The sequence below is a fragment of the Varanus komodoensis genome, unplaced genomic scaffold (assembly GCF_004798865.1).
Source record: "Varanus komodoensis strain SLA01 unplaced genomic scaffold, ASM479886v1 scaffold79, whole genome shotgun sequence".
Classification (NCBI taxonomy): Eukaryota; Metazoa; Chordata; class Lepidosauria; order Squamata; family Varanidae; genus Varanus; species Varanus komodoensis.
In genome coordinates this window covers 2,762,195-2,785,278 of record NW_025336467.1, presented here as the reverse complement: position 1 = coordinate 2,785,278, position 23,084 = coordinate 2,762,195, and the positions used below count along the sequence as shown (strand labels likewise).

The following is a 23,084-nucleotide window of genomic DNA, read 5'->3' as shown; positions in this document are numbered from 1 at the left end:
ACAAGGTTTCGAGGTGGCTGGATGGAGGGGATGCAGTGGATGTGGTATACCTGGATTTCAGCAAGGCCTTCGACAAAGTGCCCCATGATATCCTGGTGGAGAAAATGAGGAGTGTTGGGATACACCAAAGCACCGTCTGGTGGATTAGGGCACAGTTGACTGATCGAAAGCAGAGGGTAACCATTGGCGGGCAATCATCGGGATGGCGGCCAGTGACAAGTGGGTCCCCCAGGGCTCTGTCCTGGGGCCGATCCTGTTTAATCTTTTCATAAATGACATGAAAGAAGGGGTGAACAGTCTGCTGAACAAATTCGCAGACGACACTAAAACTGGAGCAGTGGCCACAACTGAGGAGCAGGTACTCCAGATCCAAAAGGAACTGGACAGACTATGGAAGTGGGTGGGAGATAACAGGATGGCGTTTAGCAGTGTGGTGCAGTGGCCAAGAGGGCGAATGCCACCCTTGGTTGTATAGCCAGAAGTGTGGCTTCTAGATCGAGAGGGGTATTACTACCACTCTATACGACTCTGGTGCACCCACAACTGGAGTCTTGTGCTCAGTTTTGGGCCCCTCATTACAGAAAGGATATAGCCAGGTTGGAGTCAGAGCAGCACAGGGCCACAAGGTTGTTGGCTGGTTTGCAGGGGATGCCGTATGAGGCGAGACTGAGGGAACTGGGTCTCTTCAGCCTGGAGGAGACTCAGGGGGGATCTGTTGGCGACATGCAGGTGTGTGAGGGGTGTCACAGGGAGGTGGGCAGAGACCTGTTCCCCCCTGCAGAGGAAGGCAGGATGTGCTCCAACGGAGCAAAGCTCAGGGAACCCAGGTTCCATTTGGATGCCAGGAAGCACTTCCTGACAGTTAGGACCCTGAGGGTGTGGACTGGGCTTCCATGGGAGGTCGTTGAGGCCCCATTGGTGCGGGTGTTCAAGGAAAGGCTGGACATGCACATGGTAGGCATGTTGTGAGCGGAGCCAGCTGGTGCCAGAGGTCAGACTAGATGGCCCGGGAGGCGCCTTCTGACTCGCTCTGTTTCTATGTTTCTATCAGAAGGCAAGACACACTGGAGAAAAACACAGGGGTACTTCAGCTCACGAACACCTCAGTCCACAACCAAATTGGGTCGCGAACAGAAATTTCTGAAAATTTTTGCCTCAGGTTGCGAACTCTGCATCAGTGACGACCACGCCTGTCTCCCCCTCCCTGGGGACGCCTGCGATCATGCCCATCTCCCCCTCCCCAAGCGGGTGTGCTGGTGCAGGTATGACAGGCACGATTGCGCTTGTGCTGGGGGGCGGGGAGATGACCATGCTCAGGGTGCAGGAGGAGATGGCCGTGATCTTTGTTTTTCTTTGTCACTTTGCGTCAAATTCTTGTGATTAAAAAACAAATAGTTACAGAGCGGATTAACCTTATTTACACTGGACCTTATGGGGAAATTGGACTTGGCTCATGACCAATTTGGGTCACAACCAGAGTCCTGGAATAGATTAAGTTCGTGAGCCGAGGTACCACTGTAATAATGCTATGGAAAAAGAAGAAAGCAGGAGGAGAAGGCAAGACCAACTACAGGATGGATCAGCTCCATAAAGGAGGCTGCAGGCTTGAGTTTGCAAGTCAACTTTACTATCCACAAAACAGCATGAAAAACACTCATTCATAGGGTCACTGTAAGTCTGAGACAACTTAACAGCAACAAATTGAGTGTAAGAAATAAGGAAAAAACCCTATCTGTGTGGCAGGCAATTTTAAAATAAACAGAAGCAATTCAGAGACAAAGCACAACCGATGTTTGTTTATTTATTTGGGTATTTTTATCCTGTCCAATTAAGTTGCGTGTCTCTGGATGGCTTACAAATCAAACACCCAATAAATACATATAAATCCATAATAATCCACGACTGAGCATAAAACATAGATTGAAATATTTAAATATTGAAATTAAAAATGTTTCAATGTTTATTTAAAATGTTTATTTTCAAAGGAAAATTAAAATGTTCATTTTCAAAGGAAAATAAAAAGGTCTTGACCTGGCGCTGAAAAGCATATAACGTTGGCACCAGGTGGACCTCTCTGGGAAGCACATTCCTTAGCCAGGGCGCCACCGCAGAGAAGGCCCTCTTCTCCAGTTTGGTCATCTATGACATGTGAATAAACTTTCCCAGGCAAGCAGACAGCAAACTAGTATGCCAAGCAGAAAACAATTGATTCTAATTTCATTCTGGCCATTTAAAATACTAATTTAATTTAATTTTAAAACATCTGTATGCCATCCTTTACGATAATTGTCTCAGGATGGCTTACAGTGAATAAAAACAATCAATAAAACAATACAATAAAATTATATATAACCAGTAAGATATATCAACGTGACTGTTATTAAAATTACTAAATTTTAAAATAACATTTAAATAAAGAATATAGGCTCAGTGCCAGGCAAACTTCTCTGAAGAGCACATTCCACAATCAGGACACCACCAGAGAAGGCCCTACTCCGAGCATATGCTGTTTTTACCTCCTTCAGGGAGGGTTCCGGGAGCTGGGCCTCCCTCACTTATCTTCAGTGGTGTGAGGGCATATAAAGAAGGAGACATTCCTTCAGGTATCCTCGTCCCAAGTCGTTTAGGGCTTTATAGGTAAAAAACCAGCACCTTGAATTGGGCCCAGACTTCAACTGGAAGCCAGTGGAGCTGGTAGGGGACCGGCATTATATGAGAAGAACGGCTGGTCCCCATCAGCAGCCTGGCAGCTCTATTTTGTACAGGTTGAAGTACCCAGACCGTTTTCAAGGGCAGCCTCAGTAGAGCATGTTACAGTAATCCAAGACAGTAATGTTTGCATATGTAAATAGGCAGACACTTAAACTTTATGGACTTCTATCCAAAGCTACCAAAACGATATACACCCTGCATGGAGGGGTCGGTTCTGCTCATCCAGCCTTCAGATGAACATCCCAGAACATACATCTACAATAGAGAAGTACATTCTATACTCTGCTGCTATACAGAAGAATGGCGTCTTATGCCTTCACCCACCTTGCCCATTTCCACCCTAAAAGTGTTGGGATGTGACTACCTCCCCTCCTGTCTGCACCCCCACTTTCCAACTGCACTGTTCAGCAGCTCATACTTGCTCTGTTCTGCTGTAAGGCATCTAACTCCCCTCATCTCTCTGTTCTTCTCTTTCCAACATTACCCTCTCCCTCAATACACATCACCTCCACTCACTTCTACTACCCACTTTCCCCGATGGCCACCTTGCACATCTCTGCACTCTGCACCATACTTACCTGCTCCCTCTTCAGCCCCTACCATGGACCCAGTTCCTACTTCCTCCCACAGATACACACAAACCTGTAGTCTCCATAGCTCAAAATTCGCTTTACTCCCCTCTCCTTACCTGCCTCCTAAAATAAGAGAATTCAGGGTATGCATTTCCACGTGGCCTCCTTCTAGCAGGCTCCTCTCTGGTGAAGGTGCACCCAACCCCGACCTAATCATCCGGGCTATCCTCCTCCCCCCTCTCCCAAGTCTTTCCCTGCAGAGGCGCTTTCAGAGCTCCCTTCAAGCTCCCTCCCCCAAGGCCCCCGTGTATCCCCGATCCTCCCCAGTTCCCTTTCCAATTGCCCTTGCATACCCCTCCCCAATGCCCTTCCCTTTGAGGCCCCCATTCACCGAATTCCGCCGCAGCCCCTTCAACAGCCTTGCTTCAGTCCCTATCAGGAGGGGCCCTTCCTCCCTGCCCCCCCACAGCTTCGGCCTCCTCCTGCCCCCTTCGCACCCCTCATCCTCCTCCCGGCCTCCCGCTCGAGCCCTCCGCCTACCGCCGAAGCACCAGGCCGCAAGGAGAGTCTCGCCAGGCCTTGGGCCCTAGCCGCCCCCTTCCTTCTTTTTTCCTTGCCTTCGTGGGGCCAGAGAGAGCGAGCACTGCGCGCTACGGGGATCCACTTCCGGGCAAGTCCGCCAGTGGCAGGGCATGACCCCGGAAGTGAACGGAACACCCCTATGCCGCCACGACAGGAGCGCAAACATGAGGCGCCGCCTGGCCGGAAGCGCGGCTCAGCGGAAGTGAGGCGCGGGGCTTCCGGCGTGGAGGGACGAGACATAGAGAGGCGCGTGCAGAGCGGCGTCGTGGGCGTGGCCGGCGGGCGGTTGGGGCGATGCGGTACAACGAGCGGGAGCTGCTGTCGCTCTCCCGGCAGCCGGCCGAGAAGGCGGCCGAGATCCTCATGCGCGCCCCCAAGAAGGGAAGCGGTGAGGAGGGAGCGGCCGCGTCACGGCGTTTCGCGGGGGGTGGCTGGGAGAGAGGAGAGGGGGCGGCGTGACGTCATCGGCCTCGGCCTCGCTGTGGACTAGGAGCGTGCGTGGGCTTGCATCCCGCGCCGCAGGCACGAGCACCCTGTGAGACCTCCAGGGACTGCTGGACTGCAGCTCCCATCAACCCTGCCAAAGTTGTCAATAGGAGAAGATGGGAGTTACCAAACTGTAGCACCTGGAGGGCCCACACCCCCGTCTCCACCGCAGTTTCTCTTTCGTCATTTGTTCATTATATTTATATACGACTGGTTTTCCTCTCGCAGCTTGCGTGGGCGTCCCGCTTGCCTTTTGATCTCACAACAGCCCTGCGAGGTGGGCTCGGCTGAGGGGCATCTTGCGAGCATTATGGCCATGGGGGCGGACATGAGTCTCGGCCCCCCACGCTTCCCGCTAGGCCCCCTCTGGCTGTGCCTGGTCCTCGGCGGCACCGCCTTCGCTTCCCCGCTAAGCCTCTTCTTGAGCTGCTTTTCCACGTGTCCTTGTGTTCGTGTTTCCCATACTGTGCCCCCTTTTCTCCAGCAAACAGCCCCGAGGATGCCTGGGCTGAAGCGGTGGGATAGAGAGATCCCATAGAAATGAATGAGCACTTCTCCCTGTGTAACGTGCCCTCGCCCCCACCCCCAAGGCCAGTTGCCCGGCTGTTTACTTCACCCTGCGCACGCACATGGGCCTGGCTGAAGGAGAAATATCAGATTGGCCTGGAAAACTTAATTCAGTTCCACTTACATGCAGCCCACAGAGCCCCTTTGGGGGCCCACGAGCCTCCCTGCCCCCGGAGGAGCCCCAGTGTTCCTTCTGGCCTCAGAGCCCCGCTGGACACCACCCTCTTCTGAGTGCCATAAAATTTTTAGGATGTTCATTGCTGGGGTGGGTATGCTGATTATGTGCACAGTGGCATTTCAGCCTCTTTCATTTCCTCCCCGCCTGCCCCTCACTCCACAACCGTTTGATTTATTGATGGCACAATCCTCTCCATGTGTCGATAGAAGAAGGCCCTACAAAGTGCAGCCAGCCTAGGAAGGGGAGCTCCTAAGTGACCAAATTAACACTAAAGAACAAAGAACTATCCCCAGCCCATGGGTTTCAACCTGATAGGTTTGCTTGATTTGTAACAATCAAGCCTTGAGTCGGGGGAACTATATGATGTAACTGGTTTTTTAAGTGAAATGTTTTACAGCCACGACCAAGGGCAAAACCCCCTTTTCTCCTGTGCTTTCTTGAAAGGGGTCACAGAATTGCTCGATGTATTCAGCTATACTGTGCAGGATGTGAGACCAGGAAGACCGGGACTAGCCCCGCATCATCCAACAAGCTCCAGGCCCGAGTCGGGTTTCCATGCTGTGTCTTCCATCACTAAACTCATCGTCAGCTTTAGTGGAGAGAATCATGCTGAAGCCTTTTGTGGTTGAAAAGGAAGCATCTTTTCAGCTACCTGCTCTCTCTAGAGCACAATTAAGTTTTCTTTAGCTACAGCCATGGAATGCGCTCCCTAGAGAGGTCCGCCTGGCGCCATCATTATATGCTTTTCAGCGCCAGGTCAAGACCTTTTTATTTAACCAGTATTTTAATGTTAATTGATTTTAATTGTATATTTATTTAACTTACTTTAACTGTTCTATTGTATGTATTCAGTCATGGTATAGTTAGTTTATTTAGTTTAGGATTTAGATTATATTGTAAGCCAACCAGAGACGACAGTGATGGACGGCCTATAAATGCGATAGACCGATCGACCGACCGACCGACCAGCGCTATGTGGTGCAACAGAGGAGAATCGATGGGGGGCGGTGGCTGTAAGAACTTGTGTGGGGGATGATCGCTTTGCATAGCCCAGATGCTTAGATGCTTAGAACCTTTGTTTCTTCTCTCTCCACAGCATTGAAGAAGCGCCTGGTGAAGCTGGTGGTCAACTTTCTTTTTTATTTTCGAACAGACGAGGCTGAGGTAATGGCTATTGGAAGTGCCCTTGAGTTTTAACAGTGTTGTTTGTTTAGTCGCAAAGTTGTGCCTGACCCCTCAGGACCCCATGGACAACATTCCTCCAGGCCCTCCTGTCCTCCACCATCCCCCAGAGTCCACCTAAGCTCACACCGACTGCCCCAGTGACTCCATCCAGCCACCTCATCCTCTGCCGTCCCCTTCTCCTTTTGCCATCAATTGCTCCCAGCATCAGGCTCTTCTCCAGGAAGTCCTTCCTTCTCATTAGGTGGCCAAAGTATTTGAGTTTCATCTTCAGTATCTGGCCTTCTAAAGAGCAGTCAGGGTTGATCTCCTCTAGGACTGACCGGTTTGATCGCCTTGCGGTCCAAGTGACTCGCAGGAGTCTCCTCCAGCACCACAATTCAAAGGCCTCTGTTCTTTGGTGCTCAGCCTTCCTTATGGTCCAACTTTCACAGCCATACATTGTTGTTGTTAGTCACAAAGTCATGTCTGACCCATCACGGACCCATGGACAACATTCCTGTCCTCCACCATCCCCTGGAGTTCACTTTAAGCTCAAACCGACTGCTTCAGTGACTCCATCCAGCCACCTCATCCTCTGCCGTCCCCTTCTCCTTTTCCCGTCAATTGTTCCCAGCATCAGGTTCTTCTTCAGGGAGTCCTTCCTTCTCATTAGGTGGCCAAAGTATTTGAGCTTCAGCTTCAGTATCTGGCCTTCTGGAGAGCAGTCATGGTTGATTTCCTTTAAGATTGACTGATTTGATCTCTTGATGGTCCACGGGACTCTCAGGTTTAGTAATATTACTAGAGATAAAAAGTTCATTTTATTTGTTTATTTAAAACTTTTGTATGCCGTCCCTTCCTTATTTATTTTCTGATTCTTTCCTGCCTTTTTCCAACAAAGGGCTCAAGACAGCTTACATCATTCTCCTCCTCCATCTTATCCCCACAACAACAGCCCTGTGAGGTAGGCTGGGCTGAGAGTCTGTGACTGGCCCAGAGTCACCCAGTTGGCTCCATGGCCGAGCGGGGACTAGAACCCAGGTCGTCTGAGTCCCATTCCCATGCTCTTCACCACGACACCACACTGGCTCTCTTATGCATGGCATCTCAGGATGGCTTACAATGCTTAAAATCAAAATACAATAAAACAACCATATCTAAAAATAAATGCCAGTAAAAATTTAAATCAAAATCAAAAGCAACTTTTAAAACATTAAAATACTAATTTTTAAAATGACAAATAAAAAGGTTTTGACCCGGCGCCAAAAAGGATATAAACTCGGTGCCAGGGGAACTTCTCCGGGGAGTGCATGCCACAATCGGGGCGCCACTGCAGAGAAGGCCCTCCTCCGAGTAGATGTCCTTTTTACCTCCTTCAGGGAGGGCTCCTGGAGCAGGGCCTCTCCTGTAGATCTTAAGGGGCATGAGGGCGTATGTTACTAGTCCTTATTGACATTGGCCTGTTGCAGCAGCTGGGATTTTAACAGGTTCTCTTCCCATAGACCATGTGTCTTGGAATCCCAATAGGTATACTGATAAATGAGCCTTTTGCTAACCTAAGGGTGGGAAACTCATGTTGTTCCAGTTACATTGGAGTAGAATTCACATCATCTAGGATCTTTGGTCTCGCTGGCAGAAGTGGGCATCTAAATATTTCTAGAGAACCAGATCAGAAGGGCCCTGCCAATTTATTTGGTTCATTTATTGATTTCATTTTTATATCACCCGATAACTGAGGATCTTGGATGGTTAACAAACCTAACACATATTTAAACAACAAAACCTTAATGGCAATTGAATCAACATAGAATAGCCAATGCAGCATCTTTATCGGTTATTAAATCTCTTTTAGCCCAAGGGCAAAATTTCATTTTGAAAAAGCTGTGAGAGACCACATTCCAGTGGTAGATAGGGCCAAAATGCTAAAGTTTCAAGCATGGTACCTTTACCTCTTTCCCGCGAATAACAAAGCCTTTTAGAATGGGGCAGCAAAACTTACTTCAAAGCCAGGAAGCCACCCAAGTATGGCTGGTTGAGAGAGACACGGTGTAATTTTCTGGGAAGGCACAACAGACGAGGCCCAGTTTGGGTTCTGTGTGCGAGGATCTCTACTCCTGAAACTTACCTAAGAAACTTAGTCTGTGTTTCCATTTAAATAAATGATCTTGTTGTTTGCAAGGCCAGTTCAGAGTGAGTTCAGAACATGTCAGATGTAAAGGCTTATTTCTAAAAAGCCATCGAATTCAGTAGGCAAATCTAAATCATTTTCTTTCTCCTCCCCCTCCCCCCCCCCGCAGCCTATTGGGGCTTTGCTGCTCGAACGCTGCAGGATCAACCGAGAAGAAGAACACGTCTTCTCCATTAGTGAGTCCTTGAGAAAGAGGCTTTGGGTTGGGGTCATGGAGTGCGGGGTGGAGTTCTTCCGGAGGTAGTTTTCTCTGGAACATTTGCAGGGACAAACATTCTGCATTTTAGCAGAACATGGAGAAGGTAGCCAACCCATCTGGTCCAGTTTTAGCCTTTGACTTGTGACATATGGAGAAGGAAGAAGATGCTTCGTCCTAGTTGGAGTTTTAAGTCGGGAAACCCTTCTTTCCCTCGCATCTCTTCTCTCTCATACACCCTTTGGGAGCTTCCCTGCCTACAAGGAATGGGTTCGTGGATCTCCTGCGTGGCATGCCTGTCCATTGCCAGGTGGATTTCTCAAATCCCAGAGTTAGCATGCATGAGTCTCCCGCTACTGTGCTGTGAGGAATTAAGAAATTGACCTCTTCTCCTCTCTGCACTATGGTATCTTCCCACATTTGCCAAGGGTGCTGAGTGTCCCTTGATTCTTGTTCAGCAATTCCTTTCCTCTGATGAGGCTGCCTGTCGCTTATCCGTATGAGTTGCTGCTCCTTGCTGGGTGCTAAACCTACCTTAGGGCTACCTTAGACCAACACTGTGTACAGAAACACAGAACGGGCCCTCTACCAAAAGTAGGTACTGCTTGCTCTGATTCAAAGGCAAGCGGCATTGTGGTCTCAGGTACATTCCACAGAACCTCCAGGAAGGTCTGGAAAAACTGCATGAAACCCTGGAGAACCAGGGATGCCGGTCAGGATAGGCCCCAGCTTGGGCCCCCAGGGCCAGCTTGGCATGTGTTTGACACCCTTGCCTTATGCAGGTCTGTTTGAAAGGCTGCAATAGGAATGCTCCATGCAGGTGTGAAAGGGACAGCACAAATGATCCGAGATTTTAAAGCGCCTCTTCAGATGAGAAAAAGTTGCCTCATCACAGGCCATTCACTTTGGAATGAAAGACCCTTGAGAGTTGAAGCAAGTCGCAAGCTCCCTCACTCTCAGAGCGATAGGAGAGTGGAAGCAGCTGCCCGGAGAGGTGGTGGGCCCTTTACACTGGAGCCGTTCAAAAGAAACTGGGCAGCCATCTGAATGGGACGGTGTAATGTGGTGACCTGCAACAGCAGGGGGTTGGACTGGATGGCCTTCCTGGCCCCTTCCAACTCTACTGTTCTATGGTTCTATGATTGCTGGGAGTGATGAGAGGTGTAGTCCAACTTATCAGAACAACAGCTTAGTGAAGGCCATTATAAATGGTTATTTCATTAAAGAGAGTTTTAAATGGAACCAGCTGCCTAGAAAGGCTGTGGGCTTTCTCACACTGGAGACAGGCAAGGCCAAACTGGGCAGCCCTCTGAATGGGATGGTGTAGCTTGGTGTCCTGCAGCAGCAGGGGGTGGACCTGATGGCCTTCATGGCCCCTTCCAACTACTATTCTATGCTTCTGTGACTTGATGGAACTTGTCAAAGTCTGAGTAGTTGGAGAAGGTAGCATGACAGAAAATTGCCCTTCCGTCCTAACACCAAACCCAAGGAATTTCCACAAAAGCAATTTAGCATTTTATTTATTCAGGTTAGCCCGAAGAATTCCTTTCTGTGTAATACAGTGTTAACTTGCTGCCTTCTCTGCCAGGAGATCTGTCAACTCCCCACTCAGATCTCATCAAAGGGGAGTGGATAATCTTGTAATGATGAAAAGATGAAATGCAGAATCGATGGCCGCTTTTTGGCTCCGCTGCTTGCACTCCCTCCTCCTGCCCCAGCCTTCCTGATCTGTTTGCTTCACCTTGTAGTGATAGCGGCTGTAGGCCAAAGTCATTTCTCCGCTAATAAGCCTCCATTGTTGGAGCAAAGCCCCCCACCAGCAACTACATAATCTCCTTCCACTAGAAGGGAAAAAACAAGTGGTTCCTTGAACAGAAAGGGAGACAAAGGTATCTCACCCTTGAAGTAACATTTTAAAAATGCGCGCATTTTTATGCGTGAGGAGCGGGGCTCTTTTGCTCCGTTTTCTGTGACTTGGTTCTGCTTTTCAAATGCAGAGGACCCATCTCTTTTAAGGGTGCTCTTCCCTGCAGACAGAATTCTTCCTCCTTGTTCTGCTGCATGTGTGAACAGCATGATGCATAAGGGAGATGGTGCATAAATAAATAAACGAAAGGAAAGAGGCCTTTGCGTCTCTCAGCAGTCTTGACTCCTGAGGGGCAAGACGATGGGCCAAGCCCGGTTAGCCTGTGCCTTCAAGCTTTGCTCGGCTCAGAATCCGGCCCCTGTTGAAAAAAGGACTGCTTCCCAGAGGTATTAAGTGCCAGGCAGGACCAAAACATCAAGAGAACTGCAGGAATCCTGGGAATTGGTGCCAGGGCAGTGGGGAAAGAAGGGTGGAATGGGAGAGGTGCAGGACGGCGATCACATTGGCCTGTGTTGCAGGTTTCCTGGAGGAACCCGAGCGGAAGTACTACTTTGAGTGTGATAGCGAGCAGCAGTGTGAGGAGTGGATCGAGGTGCTTCGTAGGGCAAGGTGAGGCTGGCCGGGGCCCTGGCCTTGCAGGACTCATTCGAGTGTAAACTCAGGGACTGGCAGCGCCTTGCCCCAGTTCTCATCATCTCTCCTTCTCCCACAGTTACGAGTTCATGCGAAGCAGTTTGATCTTCTATCGGAACGAGATCCAGAAAATGACTGGGAAGGTGAGCAAAGGCGTGCTTGTGCAAGGGTGTTTCCTTAGGCTTGGATGAGCGTGCCACACTCCAGGGATGCTGTCAGACCTCTGAGGCGGACAGGTGGCACAGTTGTCACACCCGCAGAAAATGCGGCAGACAGAAGAGCTGCGCTGGATCCAGCAAAGCATCTGTCTGGCTCCGCCGGCTGCCCTCAGGATCCGTCCTGCAGGTTGTAAGCGCATCAGCACCCTCCCACTCATGCTCCTCAGCAACAGGTTCACAGCCAATGTACTCCACACTGGGGGCAGCCTGCAGCCACCCGAGCGAATCCCCCTGGAGAGCTTTTTCCTCCATGAATGTGTCCCATCTCCTTTTAAGGCCAGCCAACTTGGCAGCCCCAACTCCATCCTGGGGAAGCAAACACCATGCTTTAACAGGGTGCCGTGGGAGCGGGGGCTTCCCCCCATGTCTCCGTCAGCGCCATGGGATGGCCCCTTCGGGCTCTAGTCTCATGGGAGGGGGCGAAAACGGTCTCCCTGCTAGATCTTGCAGCGGCCTGAGCACGGCAACGCTTGCTCCAGACGTGAGCGGAAGGAGAAGAGAATGTTAGGCAGGGAAAGGAAGCTGGAACCTGTTAGACAAAAGCTGGATGGAGTGCAGCTGGAGAGGCCTCCGAAAGGCTTGTGAAAACATGCAAGAGTCAGCAGGAAAGACGAGAGGCCCTGGAATTGCTCACAGCTGGACTGGACGCATGCCTTATATGGAGCCCCAACTAACAGGAGGAAATGAGCAGGGAGGCCTGGGCGGCCTCGCATTTAAGGACTAAAGCTAGTGCAGGGTTCCTTGATGGAAGTAGCCAGCAACACGTCAATTCTGCCCAGCACTGGTCAGGTCACATCTGGAGTGCTGTGTCCAGCCCAGGGCACCCCATTTGAAGTGGGGTATCGACAAGTTGGAGTCTGGGCAGAGCTGTGCAACCAGGATGCAGAGGGTCTGGAAATCTAGTGGGGTGAAAGCACGGGGCGCATTGAGCCTGCGGAGAAGCAGACGGAGGGGAGATGTGAGAGCTCTCCCAGTCCCTGGAGAGCCATCCTGCAGAAATGAGGATTGCTTTGCTTGCTTGTTTGCAGACAGAACTAGAACCGTAGGTTGGGACTTGCATGCGGGGAGCTTTCACCTGAAAATTAGGAGACATATCCTAAGAGGGAAAGCAGGCTCCTTCGCGAAAGGGGTGGGTTTCCCTGCCGAAGAGATGGGAGCAGAGGCTGGCCTTCTGTGCCGAGAGCTGACCTGGATTTGAAAGCAAATCCTAAGCAAATTCGGTGTCTGGCTGCCCTGAGCAAGCTACCCAGACAAGCATAAACATGTGTGAGCAACGCATTTGTTAGCACCAGAAACTGGGTTGCAGTGTAACCCCCTGCCTTGCCTCCTCCTCTTGGCTACAGGACCCCTTGGAGCAGTATGGCATCTCCGAGGAAGCCCGTTTTCAGCTGGGCACACAGAGGTTCTGATACCAACGGTTGGCAGGGGTTGCCCACGGCTTGGCGTCTCGTCCGGCATCACCGTTTTGCACGGGGTGTTGCCAGATCCTCTCGCTCTGGCCTCTGCCACCCTCAAACATCGACCAAGTGGCTTCTTCTTTATTGTGGTTTTTGTAATGAACTCATGAGCTTTTCTTATTTAAGGGGGAAATGGTTTGTCCACACACAAACCCCGCTTTCCCTGATGCCTGTGTCCTCGTGATTTCCCTCTGCTGCTTTTGCTGCATCACCAGCAGAAGTCATGCTGCTGTTACTGGTACCCAGGGACGAGCATTTCTGACAGTTGACTTAAAGAAGCTGCTGCTTCTGCACATGTGTGTCCTGCCCGCCCCCCCTGCACCCCCGGCTCCTTTCCCATACAGGGGTGTGTGCACACAGACACTGTGAAAGCAAAAGAAATGGGAAAATGTCCCTGAGTGTTGTTTCAGTTCTCTTCTCGGCCATAATTTGCAAAGGTAGTTACAAAATGGGGAAGTGGTTATTTCGAAGCAGGGTGCCGAGACAACTTTAAGGGCTCTCGCACACCCCACCACCTCCCTCCAGGGAGCACTTCTTGCCACGCAGGGGAGGTCACAGCTCCCCGGCTGCCCCCATTTCCAGTCTGCCGCTGGGACAGAGAACAGCCAGTTGCTTGCATTGTGTGGTTGGAGCCTTCAAGCACACCCCAAGGCAGAAAAGCTGCACTCAGACATTACCTGCTCTAGAAGGTGAGCTTTTCAGGTGTGAGTGTGAGCTAGACTTTCATTTCAATTCCAAAAAAGGAAGTGCCTGCAACATGGGGAAATGCTGCATTCGCACAGTAGTTGGATTGGCAATGCTGGGAGATCAGGTAGTGTCTGAGAAACGCTCCGACTTTAGTGCAGAGAGGCCCTGCATGTGCTGGCACTTTACCATGTATCTCCTTTGTGAGATGATGTGGACTGTACAGACCGAGCTCTGGCCCAGGAGGGAGATTACAGATGTTGGCTCGGTCATGACTCCTGCACGGGGGGCAGCACAAAGGCTAACCCCCCTCGCGGTTCTTCCAGGTGATGTGGGACAGCACAGCACAGCCTTCCCCAACCTGGTGCTCCCCAGATGTGTTGGGCCTTGTCCCGCATTCCTAGCCCCCACAGATTTGGCACCAAGTACGACTGCTCTTGGCATCAAAGAACTTGGGTGAGTTACCCATCATCTCAGTTCAGTGCAGTTCTTTTGTCACTGAAGAATCCCCCTACCTAGACATTTTGTTGTGCTATCCATGTTTTTCCCTCTGTTTTGCCCATTGGGTCTGGCAGCTGAATGTATTTTTAAAACCTGCTGTGAAACTGCTTGGGGCATTCTGAAAACTTAATTCCTTAGGATCCTGAGGGGTGTGGGTGGGAGGGGGGAAGAATGTGAAAAATTCACCATCTAGAGGATGACTTTGGTTCTCCAAACATTTTGGAGGCCTCTGATATCTGGGATTTATCTGTTTACATCCCCAAATCTTCTCTCTCGTCCCTCACTGCCACTCCGTTCCTTGTTGGAATAGCAAGTGGCCCAATGTGATGCTTCTTTACATTAAAACAGGTTAACGTCTCACTGAAATGGCCACGTTTTATCTTTAACTTTCTCCTATGCATGCACCAAAATCAAAGTGCTTTGTTCGAGGTGCAGGAGCTGCTATCACGGTGGGACCAGGAACTCAGATGGGCAAATGAAGATTCCTGGGGACCCTGGGGAGCCCACCCCGCAAGGTGGTTGTGAGGATACTGTGGGAGTTCTGTAGGATCCTGGTCATCAAATGTGCTCTTAAGGGTGATAGTCCTCATGGTGGAGAAAACATTGGGGGACTTTTTTTACTGGCTTAGGCAGAGGTGCAAAGGGATGAATTTCATCTCAAGTACACTTCCTGGGACTGTATTGGGGAGGGGGGATTGAAGGCAAGAGGGGGAGGTTTTGCAAAAAAGCAAAACTAAGCCTAAGATAGTTCACAGCTCTTACTGCTTCTTACTTTCCCTTTGGAAAGGGCATTTCAGCTTTTCAGATGGACAAAGGCCAGGATCACCCAGTGTTCGCCCCCCGGCCTGGATTTGGCCCCTGGGTTAGTCTCAGCCGAAAAGGGTAAAGACGGTTTATCTTGGTTATGTGTTCCAGGTCTATCCAGTCCTAGCCCCTCTCTGCTGATAGTTTGGAGGTGGACTGCTTCACGATGGTTTGGACAGGCTGTGTCTGGGCAGCAGAATTGCCTGAGTTTTTGCTCAGCTGAATTGGGAGAGAGCAAATACATTTGTTTTTCCCTTACCATAATAGGGTGCTGTGGGGAAACTCAGTGAAGCCACAATTTATGTGGGCAGCAGAATCTGGAAAGCCAGGCGAATGTTTGATTGTGGGAGAAGGAGCCTGCCAAAATACAGTGTACCCCTTGACACTGTGTGCTTTTCGCGACATTGAATATTGTAGCGATTGCTGGATGGACTTGTCTCTTCTCGACACTCTCCAGAAAGAAAGGAGCCAACTTCAGAAGGCTTGAAGCACTACAATGCACAGTGTATTAAAATACATACATTTTTTAATATAAAGACAAACTTCAAAGCCATTTTTTTCCAATTACAAATCAAGGTGAAGTGCAGGGAAATTCAAAGTGGAGATTAGAACAGAAAGAAAACTTTGCAGTGCAGAGAACTGGAAAGCTTGGAAAGGTGAAAAATATATTGATAAGATTATTACAGACATATATACACACACGCCAGAAGATTCACATGAATTCTATGGAAAAATGACAGTTCAAACATGGAGCAAATTTTTTAAAACCAAGACAAAACTGAAGACACAGGAAAGTGTGAATTTTAAATAAATGTCCTTTTCATGAGCTAATGTGTACAAACCAAGTTCCAAGTCCCTAGGAAAAAATATCCCATATTGCCACCTCAAAAGAAAATGGGTATTCCCTTCAATCCATTTACAAATTTGACTTTTTTTTTTTACATTTTACAAGTGAATTCCTGAGCAGCAGCAGATTCTATCACTAACTGACTTTCCCCTTCAACTCCCCATGTGCAAGGCAGAGTTTCACTCATTAAAACAAAAATTTAAAAAGCTACCTTAAGGGATCTTGTGGAAAGCTGTCTCAAGAGCTCAAAACTGCAGAGAGAAAGTAGCAAAATCAATCGGTTCTCTCCCAAGATTCCCTTACCTTGTTTGCAAAAATCTACCATCTCATCTGACTAGAAAGAGGGAATAAGGGCTATTCTAAATGGCTGTAGGACTATTGATCCTGGGAAAGGGACAACTTGTGCATTATGAGAAAATCTAGAATCGTGATGGACTCAGTAAGGTTCATCTCATGAAGCTTTGCACATTTGCATGGTGGCTAACTTCATTCTGAAGCAGAATGGAGCAGACAACCCCTGTAAATTTATAATCGCCTGCAGGTAACAAAAATAAAACAAAAACCTAGGGAAATTGGGTTGATGTACACAAGCTATTGGGGGTACCACCAGGTACCCCCTTAGTGAACCTTGGACAAGTGAGCTTGTAAAAAAAATATCAAGATGTATAAATTAAAGCTTGCTTAAAGCTCGGGGACATTTGGCTCAGCATTTTCATGATCTTCAGTACGCATCCTGCCCATGCACCGAAAGATGTCATTCTGCTCTCCTTGGGCTTTCCATCTGCTGCGTGTCCCCCCACAGCCCCACAATGGCTTATTCGGTGTCTGCCTGAATACTGAAACAATCCCACTGCATTGCAAGCTTCTCCCACATCACCGCCCGACACAGCTCTATCCTGTGTGAGGGGTACACGGCCCCTCGCACCAAACTCCATTTTAACCCACTACTCTCTTATTCCCATACGATCACAAAATTTCTCAGCTCATTGTTTTCACAAGGCATATGTGCTTAACATTATTCACACATTACAGCTTGAAAGTAAGACACAAAATAGCCCAGCTATTCAAAAGGTGGGGGGAACCAACACACAAAGGCTTCAGATTGCGAGACTAGACACACCAGCCACCAACTCAAAAGGGGCCATCAGTTCATTGCTCGAGCATTGACATAAATCGATCTAGAAAGCAAGTGTGTTTGCTCCTTTTTTAAATTTAAAAAAGCAATAGAGCCTTACAGTAGAAATGAACGTTAAAAAAAAAACATCTGTGACAACAGCCGGTCATCTCACCTACAGCCATGGTTAGAAGGCTAAGATAACCATGGATAAGGTGGATGATTTCGGGTTGGCCAAGGGAAAAGATGTTATTAATAGCACCATATTATTCTGCAGGGGAAATGACCCTTTGGGTTTCTGTGTTTGAAGCAGAACTAACATGCAGGTGGCATGGGCTTGCTTCAAAATGTGATTGCAGCAAAACCAGGAGATATTTTCCTGGGTGACTTGACAGGGCTTTGGTGTGCATAAGAACACAGAAGAAGAGACTCCCAGCCTCAACACCAACGCACAGGCTTCCCAGATCAGAAGTCTGCCTTTTTTTAAAGTTCTTGCAAATCAACAGCACCTACATGAAATGTTAAGCCCAAAGCAGAATAAGACAAGCCTAGCCAGGGATGTCTGAATAGGGCTTGCTCCTTAATGAAGTGCTTGACCCAAGTCTGAATTGCTGTCTTATTAAGAAGAGGCTGCCTGGCCGAAACCAGGAGCTTTTGGCCGGCATTCCCAATGTTTTACCATATCCTAAAATGAAATGTTTCACTATCCTGTTCACCTCTGTGGAGAGCAGAAGTCCCACTCCCACCATCTCCTTAGCCCAACAACGCAAGGAAAGCAAAAGCAAAAAGAAGGCCTTTTAAGTGCAAAGCTGCAGAATTGGGCAGACTGTCTTGCCATGCCAGGGAAAGCACTGCTTGAAAGCGGTGGCACAGGAGGGGCGGCCATGGCAACAAGGAGCACCTTTTTAAAAGGCTTCTGCGGAAAGGTCAGCTGCATGTGCAGTGGGTGAGTGTTCGATAGCAAGAATGCACCCCCCGCCCGCAACTCCCACCCCCCAGTACACACCTTGCCCATCCTTCGCTGGGCAGATCATAACGAAAGAGAAGGGCTGAAACGCTTCATGCAGGTTGCGTTGTCACTTTACAGAACCATCTTGCACCGCTCAGCACAACCAACAGGGCTGAGTTGAGACTCCTAACCCAATTATACATTTGTTGCAGGATCTTGCATGTTTAGGGACAAATCAGCAACTGCTCAAGAAAGGGGTAAGGCCTGGTTGGTTGGCTCTTTAAATAAAGCCTCGTGGAAGTATCTGTTAATAATTCTTTTCCACTCATTTGTCCACACATGACGGGGAATGGGACAGATCCACTTTCAACCTAAAAGTTAAGCTCTGGTGCCCACTGGAGACTGGTTGGAAGAGGGAGCAGCTTTGTTCACAGGAATATAAAGTCTTCAAATAGCCCTAAGAAAGATGGAGAGAGAATTGCGATTGGTTTGGCAGCTGCACCTGCGCCTGCACCTGGCCCAACCCCCACCTGGCCCCCCTGGGCGAAGGATGTGAAGACAGCACCCTGCATCTGACAGGGTAACATCCAGAAACATCCAACGGCATTGGAAAGGAGAGCACAAGGTGCATCACAAATGGACATAGGAGGAGGAGGATCCGTATGCAATCAAGCCGGCAACTGAAGGCCACATGTATTTGAGCAAGACAGGTAGTCAAAAATTTGGCAACAATATGCAAGGTGATTTCCTGACTCACAGATGCACCTAGGGAACCCCAAGTTCCTTTCTCCCCTGGCAGATGCGGAAAAACAATAGCTAGAAGGAACTTTTTGAGCAAAGTTGCATCCAGAGATTGTAGAAACCTGACCCCACCTGTTGGGGTGGGTGGTGTCTGCTAATAGGCTGTGCTGAAAGTTCCCACTGTGCACAAAAGGACAATACAGATTTAAATAAAAATAATAATACCACGCATGGCCTTCTAAAACTAGTCGACTTTCAGCATCAGCAAGAATGAAAAAGGCCCCTGCCAACAGGTGTTTCCTCCAAGATATTAATGAGGAAAGAGACCAGGAAATAAAGGGGGAAATTTGGTGAGAAACAAGAACATTTGCTCTTGCTTCCTCCTTGAAGTTATCATGCAATTCAGGGGGTCCAGCACTTGGAAATGTGGCATCAACAGATTACTTTGGGCTAATTCTCCTCAAGGAAAAACCTCCCCAGAAAAACCTAGTCACTCAAAGGGAAGGAGAACATTACCAGAGATTTCACAGCAAGGTCAAACTAAGCGGGGGGTCGGGGGGGGGGGGAGCAGGAATCCCAGCGAGAGGGAGAACCCCACCTGCATCCAGAAGGAAGTGCAGACCTTGCTGCGGAAGGTGATGCTTTCTCCTTCTGGCTTGACCATGCTGAGCTTGGTCTCCACTTTAAGAAATGACAACATCTCTGACCCCGTGGCTTGCAGAGGAGTTATCATTTCCAACAGTGGAGAACGACACTCGCCCTCATTGTCTCCCAACAGGGGCTTTCTCAAAATTAAAGCAAAGAGAGGAAAGGGAGGGGAAGTGGAGAGCCCTACAGGTCCTCCTTCCCTCATGGCCCACCTTGCCGCCAAAGATGAGATGAGCAGAGGAAGCAAGGGGAGGAGAATCCATCCGGCTCTTTGACTTTGTCGTGTCAATTGGCTTCTCCCACAAAAAGGGTGGAGTAGAGGTGGACAACCTCTGCAGGAAAAGCTCGGCAATGGTTTGGTTCCCTGAGCCATCCCCTTCCTGCTCCTGTGATTGGAATCCCGGATTTCCTTGTCGGAACTTCTGTGCCGGCGATGCCTCCCCGGGATCCAAGCCTCACAGGCTTCCATGAGAAGCTGCCGGGTCTCCAAACCTTCTGAATTCGCAGGCACTATAGTGTGTATGACGCTTTGCAGCAGGGCTCCGGTTAGGACACGGCACGAGTAAAGCCAGCAAAAGCTATATGAACCTCGGAGCAATGGAATAGCTGAAAACTGGGGAGGGAAGTCCCCGACTTCCCCCGTTGCCCTGACCACTGATGTGCTGACTGGGGCTGAAGGGCAGTGGTCTGCAATGTCCAGAGGAACCCACGCCAGGGAGGGCTGCTTGGGAGGGAAGGGCAGCCCAAGAATTATTGCATGGCAAAGGAAGGGGAATGGAATCATGCAGCAGATGCATAGAGGCCTTGTTGAAGGGGAGGTATGTATGCACAGAGGTATGTATTCCAAACGGGTCAGAAACTTGGTGAGGCGGGGGAGGAACGAGAGAGAAGGGGCGGGGTATAGGGGACACTGAGCATTTCTGAGGTGACCTCATCACCTCCCTCCCCAAACCACTTTTTGAAAGCTTATTTTCTACAACTTCAAGCGCCAGAGGCTTTCCACCTTGCACTGCTTAAGTGTCATTTCCATTATTATTGCAAGTCATCTCGCTCTTTCTTGGTTCAAAGCTACCTTAGACATGGAGCAATAATCCAGAGGTTTTATTCTCCTACCACCCCTGCTTTTACACGCTTGAATAAATAAAACAACCCTTATATCCACTCCATGTTTTCCTATGAACACAATCTAATAAAAATAAATGAAAAGCATACAAAATCTTTTTATAAATTTTGTCAACACATCTCTATAAAATACTCGTTGCATCCCAGAAGTGGTGTGCCTTTTATTCCCCTGTACACTGATCATCCAAAAAATAATTATGATTATTTTTAATGCACCCGATATTTTAAGGATGATACAAAAATTAGGTCTGATTGTGGTGTGTGTTTTGTGGCTGTGGGTGTGAAGTATCATTAAAACCCTACTGAAAAACAAAAGCAGTACAAATGAGCAAAGAGCGAGCACACGCTTCAGCTGATAAGACATACAGAAGGCGAAGCTGCATCTCAAGTATCAAAACTTCGCTAACAAAAAAATAACACGTTGTACGTTGAACCAACGAACCCAACAAAAGAAGCTGACAGCAGCCTAAGATTCGGTTGTCTGCTTTCTCAAGCTTTACTGGAAACGGTCTGACCCACTCCAGAGGCCTTGGTGACCTCCAAATGTGTGGCGGATGCCCCTGAACCTCTTTGTCTCAGGAGAATCTGCTCAGAAGGGCACCTGCTACAGAATTGCACCACGGCGGGTCAAAAGACCCTCCCTCCCTTCAGGTCAAGCAGCAGCAGGCCAATCACTTGAAGTCTCACAACCCCAACAAGGGAAGGCAAATTTCACCTGCTGGATGGGCATCCACCCTGTGAGAAATGAAGGCTCAAATTCCCAAGCGATGCAAACCCCAAATGATAGCATGAGAAAACACAAGGGGCATTCATTCCCAAAAAGATGAGGGAGGGACGGAGGGAGGGAACCAAAACTACTGCGGCTTTAAATGGAGGGGGTGGGGGGCACACGGCTGTGGCCACCTCCAGATGTTGGGCGACGACCAACACCATCCCTGACCAAGGGTTGGTGGGAGCTGGAGTCCAACATCTGGAAGGCCACCGTGTAATGGGGGGACCGGTCCTGGGGGATGAGGACAGCTTCCCAGGCCTGCCATGCTCAGCCGCAGGCAAAGGTCTCCCCCGCCCAGTCACCCGAAGCAGATCCACCAGCTGGAATGCCAGGGCTGCCTCGGCGCCCAGCCAGGCCTGGCCTGCCGCCCCCACGGACCTGCCCAGCACTGTCTGCTACACGCCTTTGGCCATCACAGTTAAGACAAGGCACTCCTCCAAAATTCATTGTGGGTCTAGCCACCTATGGGGTTTTTTGCGGGGGGGGGATGGGGAGGGATCAAGCATGAGCACCATGAGCTGCATTCTGCCAGGGGGCTGGAATTGGGGTGGGGGGGGGGGGTGCACGAGAGCTCGTGATTTCCTCCTGCCTGCAAATACGCTTTTCCAACAACGGCCAGATCTGCTTTGCAAAGAGCTGCCCCCCCGCCCCACTAACCACCCCCCTGCTTCACTGTGACAACCAGCCTGTCTGCACAAGCCATGGGGAGCAGGGAAATGTGTAGGAGCAACCCGCTCAGTGCTGGTTATCTGCCCCAGGCCAGAAGAAGAAGAAGAAGAAGAAAGTGGGGGTGGGGGAGGAAAAGCACCATGGCTCTGGACCGGAGAGGCACCATTTGCTGGATGTGGATAGCACCGAGGGAAGCTGGCGAGCCAGTCTTTTATTTCAGAAAGAATTGTTATTTCACTGTTAAAGTCTTCTCTCTTATTTTTTCAGTTCAACTTCAGGTTGAACCAAAAAAATTGTGTGTGTGTGTGTTTTAAACATTTAAAAATATATAAATATCTAAACTATCAACAATACAAACTGGAGCTGTTTCTAAGCAATTTCTTCTGCAGTTTGAATATATATTTATATCTATATATATATTTAACTTAGATTCACAGTAGCATTTTTTTTTCCTCCGGTTTTACACTTATGACTCATGTCTTTGTCCAGTAGTAAATGAAAAGGGGTGGGGAGAAGCAGAAACCCTTAAGCAGGCCAGGCGAGGCGAGGCGAGGCGAGGCGAGGCGAGGCGAGGCGAGCACCTTCAGTGGGAGCTGAGAGAAGTTGGTCCACGTTTCCTTGCATAGGTCATGTTGGGTTGAGGTAGAAGTCCTAGTTACCTGTGAGACATGAAGGGGAGGGAAGGAGACAAGGATGCAATTCATTTTGAGACTTGCATTTTAAACATCAGGAGACAATGTATGTGGGGGGAGAGAGAAAGGGTGAGATTTTTAAAGCATCAAAGCATTTTTAAGCAGTTAAAACAAGCCTCTTTGAGATAGCAAAAGGATGTGGCTATTCCCTTAAAACCTACAGGTAGACAACTCGCCACCCTTTTCGGCCTACAACTCCAGCCAGCAATCACCAGCAAAGTCCATGGTGGCGGGATCATGGGAGCTGTAGGCCAAAATATTGGGAGGGTCTAATTTAAAGGATTCATTCATTACTGCAACTAATGCCACAAATACAGAAGCTCTGCTTTAAAACTCTTCCCATTTGTTAGGCAATGAAGCATCAGAAGGAGTTGATTTAATTATCTGGCTTCTATGCCATCCCATTAGCCATAGACTGTCTGGGCAGCACACAAAATAGTACATTTTAACAGCAATAAAAAGCAGTATAATTCAATCATAAATGACAATATAAAACCAACCAATACAAAATAACACCAAGTAAGTGAAGCAACATACAAAGGGGCACACAATCAAACAGTTAAAATATATTGAAATGACCTTGATAACCTCAGTGAAAATTATACATAATAAAAATCTGGCATTCAAAGTTGGCAGCTGTGCCCCAGGGACTGCAAAACCCGAAAGAGGTATCTTGCTGTCGCGCAGAGCAGAGCAGGGAGAAGAGCAGTGTGGTCCCCAC

At 49.0% G+C, this 23,084-nt stretch overlaps 3 protein-coding genes across 13 annotated transcripts in view; 1 reads left to right on the top strand and 2 right to left on the bottom strand.

Moving 5' to 3' along the window:
- Window positions 1-4,003, bottom strand: part of SF3A2 (splicing factor 3a subunit 2) — a 15,257-nt gene extending 11,254 nt beyond the window's left edge. Inside the window, exon 1 of one of the 2 annotated variants that reach the window (XM_044453498.1) lies at window positions 3,902-4,003. The gene's annotated coding sequence lies outside the window, so the exon portion shown is untranslated. Of the gene's footprint in view, window positions 1-3,824 lie in introns of both variants that reach the window. The other variant, XM_044453497.1, reaches the window with a different exon arrangement.
- Window positions 4,004-4,137: 134 nt separating this feature from the next.
- PLEKHJ1 (pleckstrin homology domain containing J1) lies at window positions 4,138-16,608 on the top strand. 2 transcript variants are annotated; one of them, XM_044453398.1, is made up of 6 exons: window positions 4,138-4,254; window positions 6,194-6,261; window positions 8,559-8,625; window positions 11,031-11,121; window positions 11,225-11,288; window positions 14,921-16,608. In XM_044453398.1, the coding sequence occupies exons 1-6, from the start codon at window positions 4,161-4,163 to the stop codon at window positions 14,948-14,950; spliced, it is 414 nt and encodes a 137-aa protein (XP_044309333.1). In that variant the 5' UTR covers window positions 4,138-4,160; the 3' UTR covers window positions 14,951-16,608. The 2 variants fall into 2 exon arrangements, with proteins under 2 accessions (XP_044309333.1, XP_044309332.1); XM_044453397.1 differs by lacking the exon at window positions 14,921-16,608 and adding an exon at window positions 12,707-14,365.
- A 3,586-nt stretch (window positions 16,609-20,194) lies between these two features.
- Window positions 20,195-23,084, bottom strand: part of DOT1L (DOT1 like histone lysine methyltransferase) — a 124,231-nt gene continuing 121,341 nt past the window's right edge. For all 9 annotated transcript variants that reach the window (XM_044453385.1, XM_044453384.1, XM_044453389.1 and 6 more), the window contains one exon: window positions 20,195-22,330. Coding sequence is in view for 1 of the 9 variants with exons in the window: in XM_044453389.1 (XP_044309324.1) it covers window positions 22,323-22,330 (8 nt within the window). In the remaining 8 variants the exon portion in view is untranslated. The remainder of the gene's footprint in view (window positions 22,331-23,084) is intronic.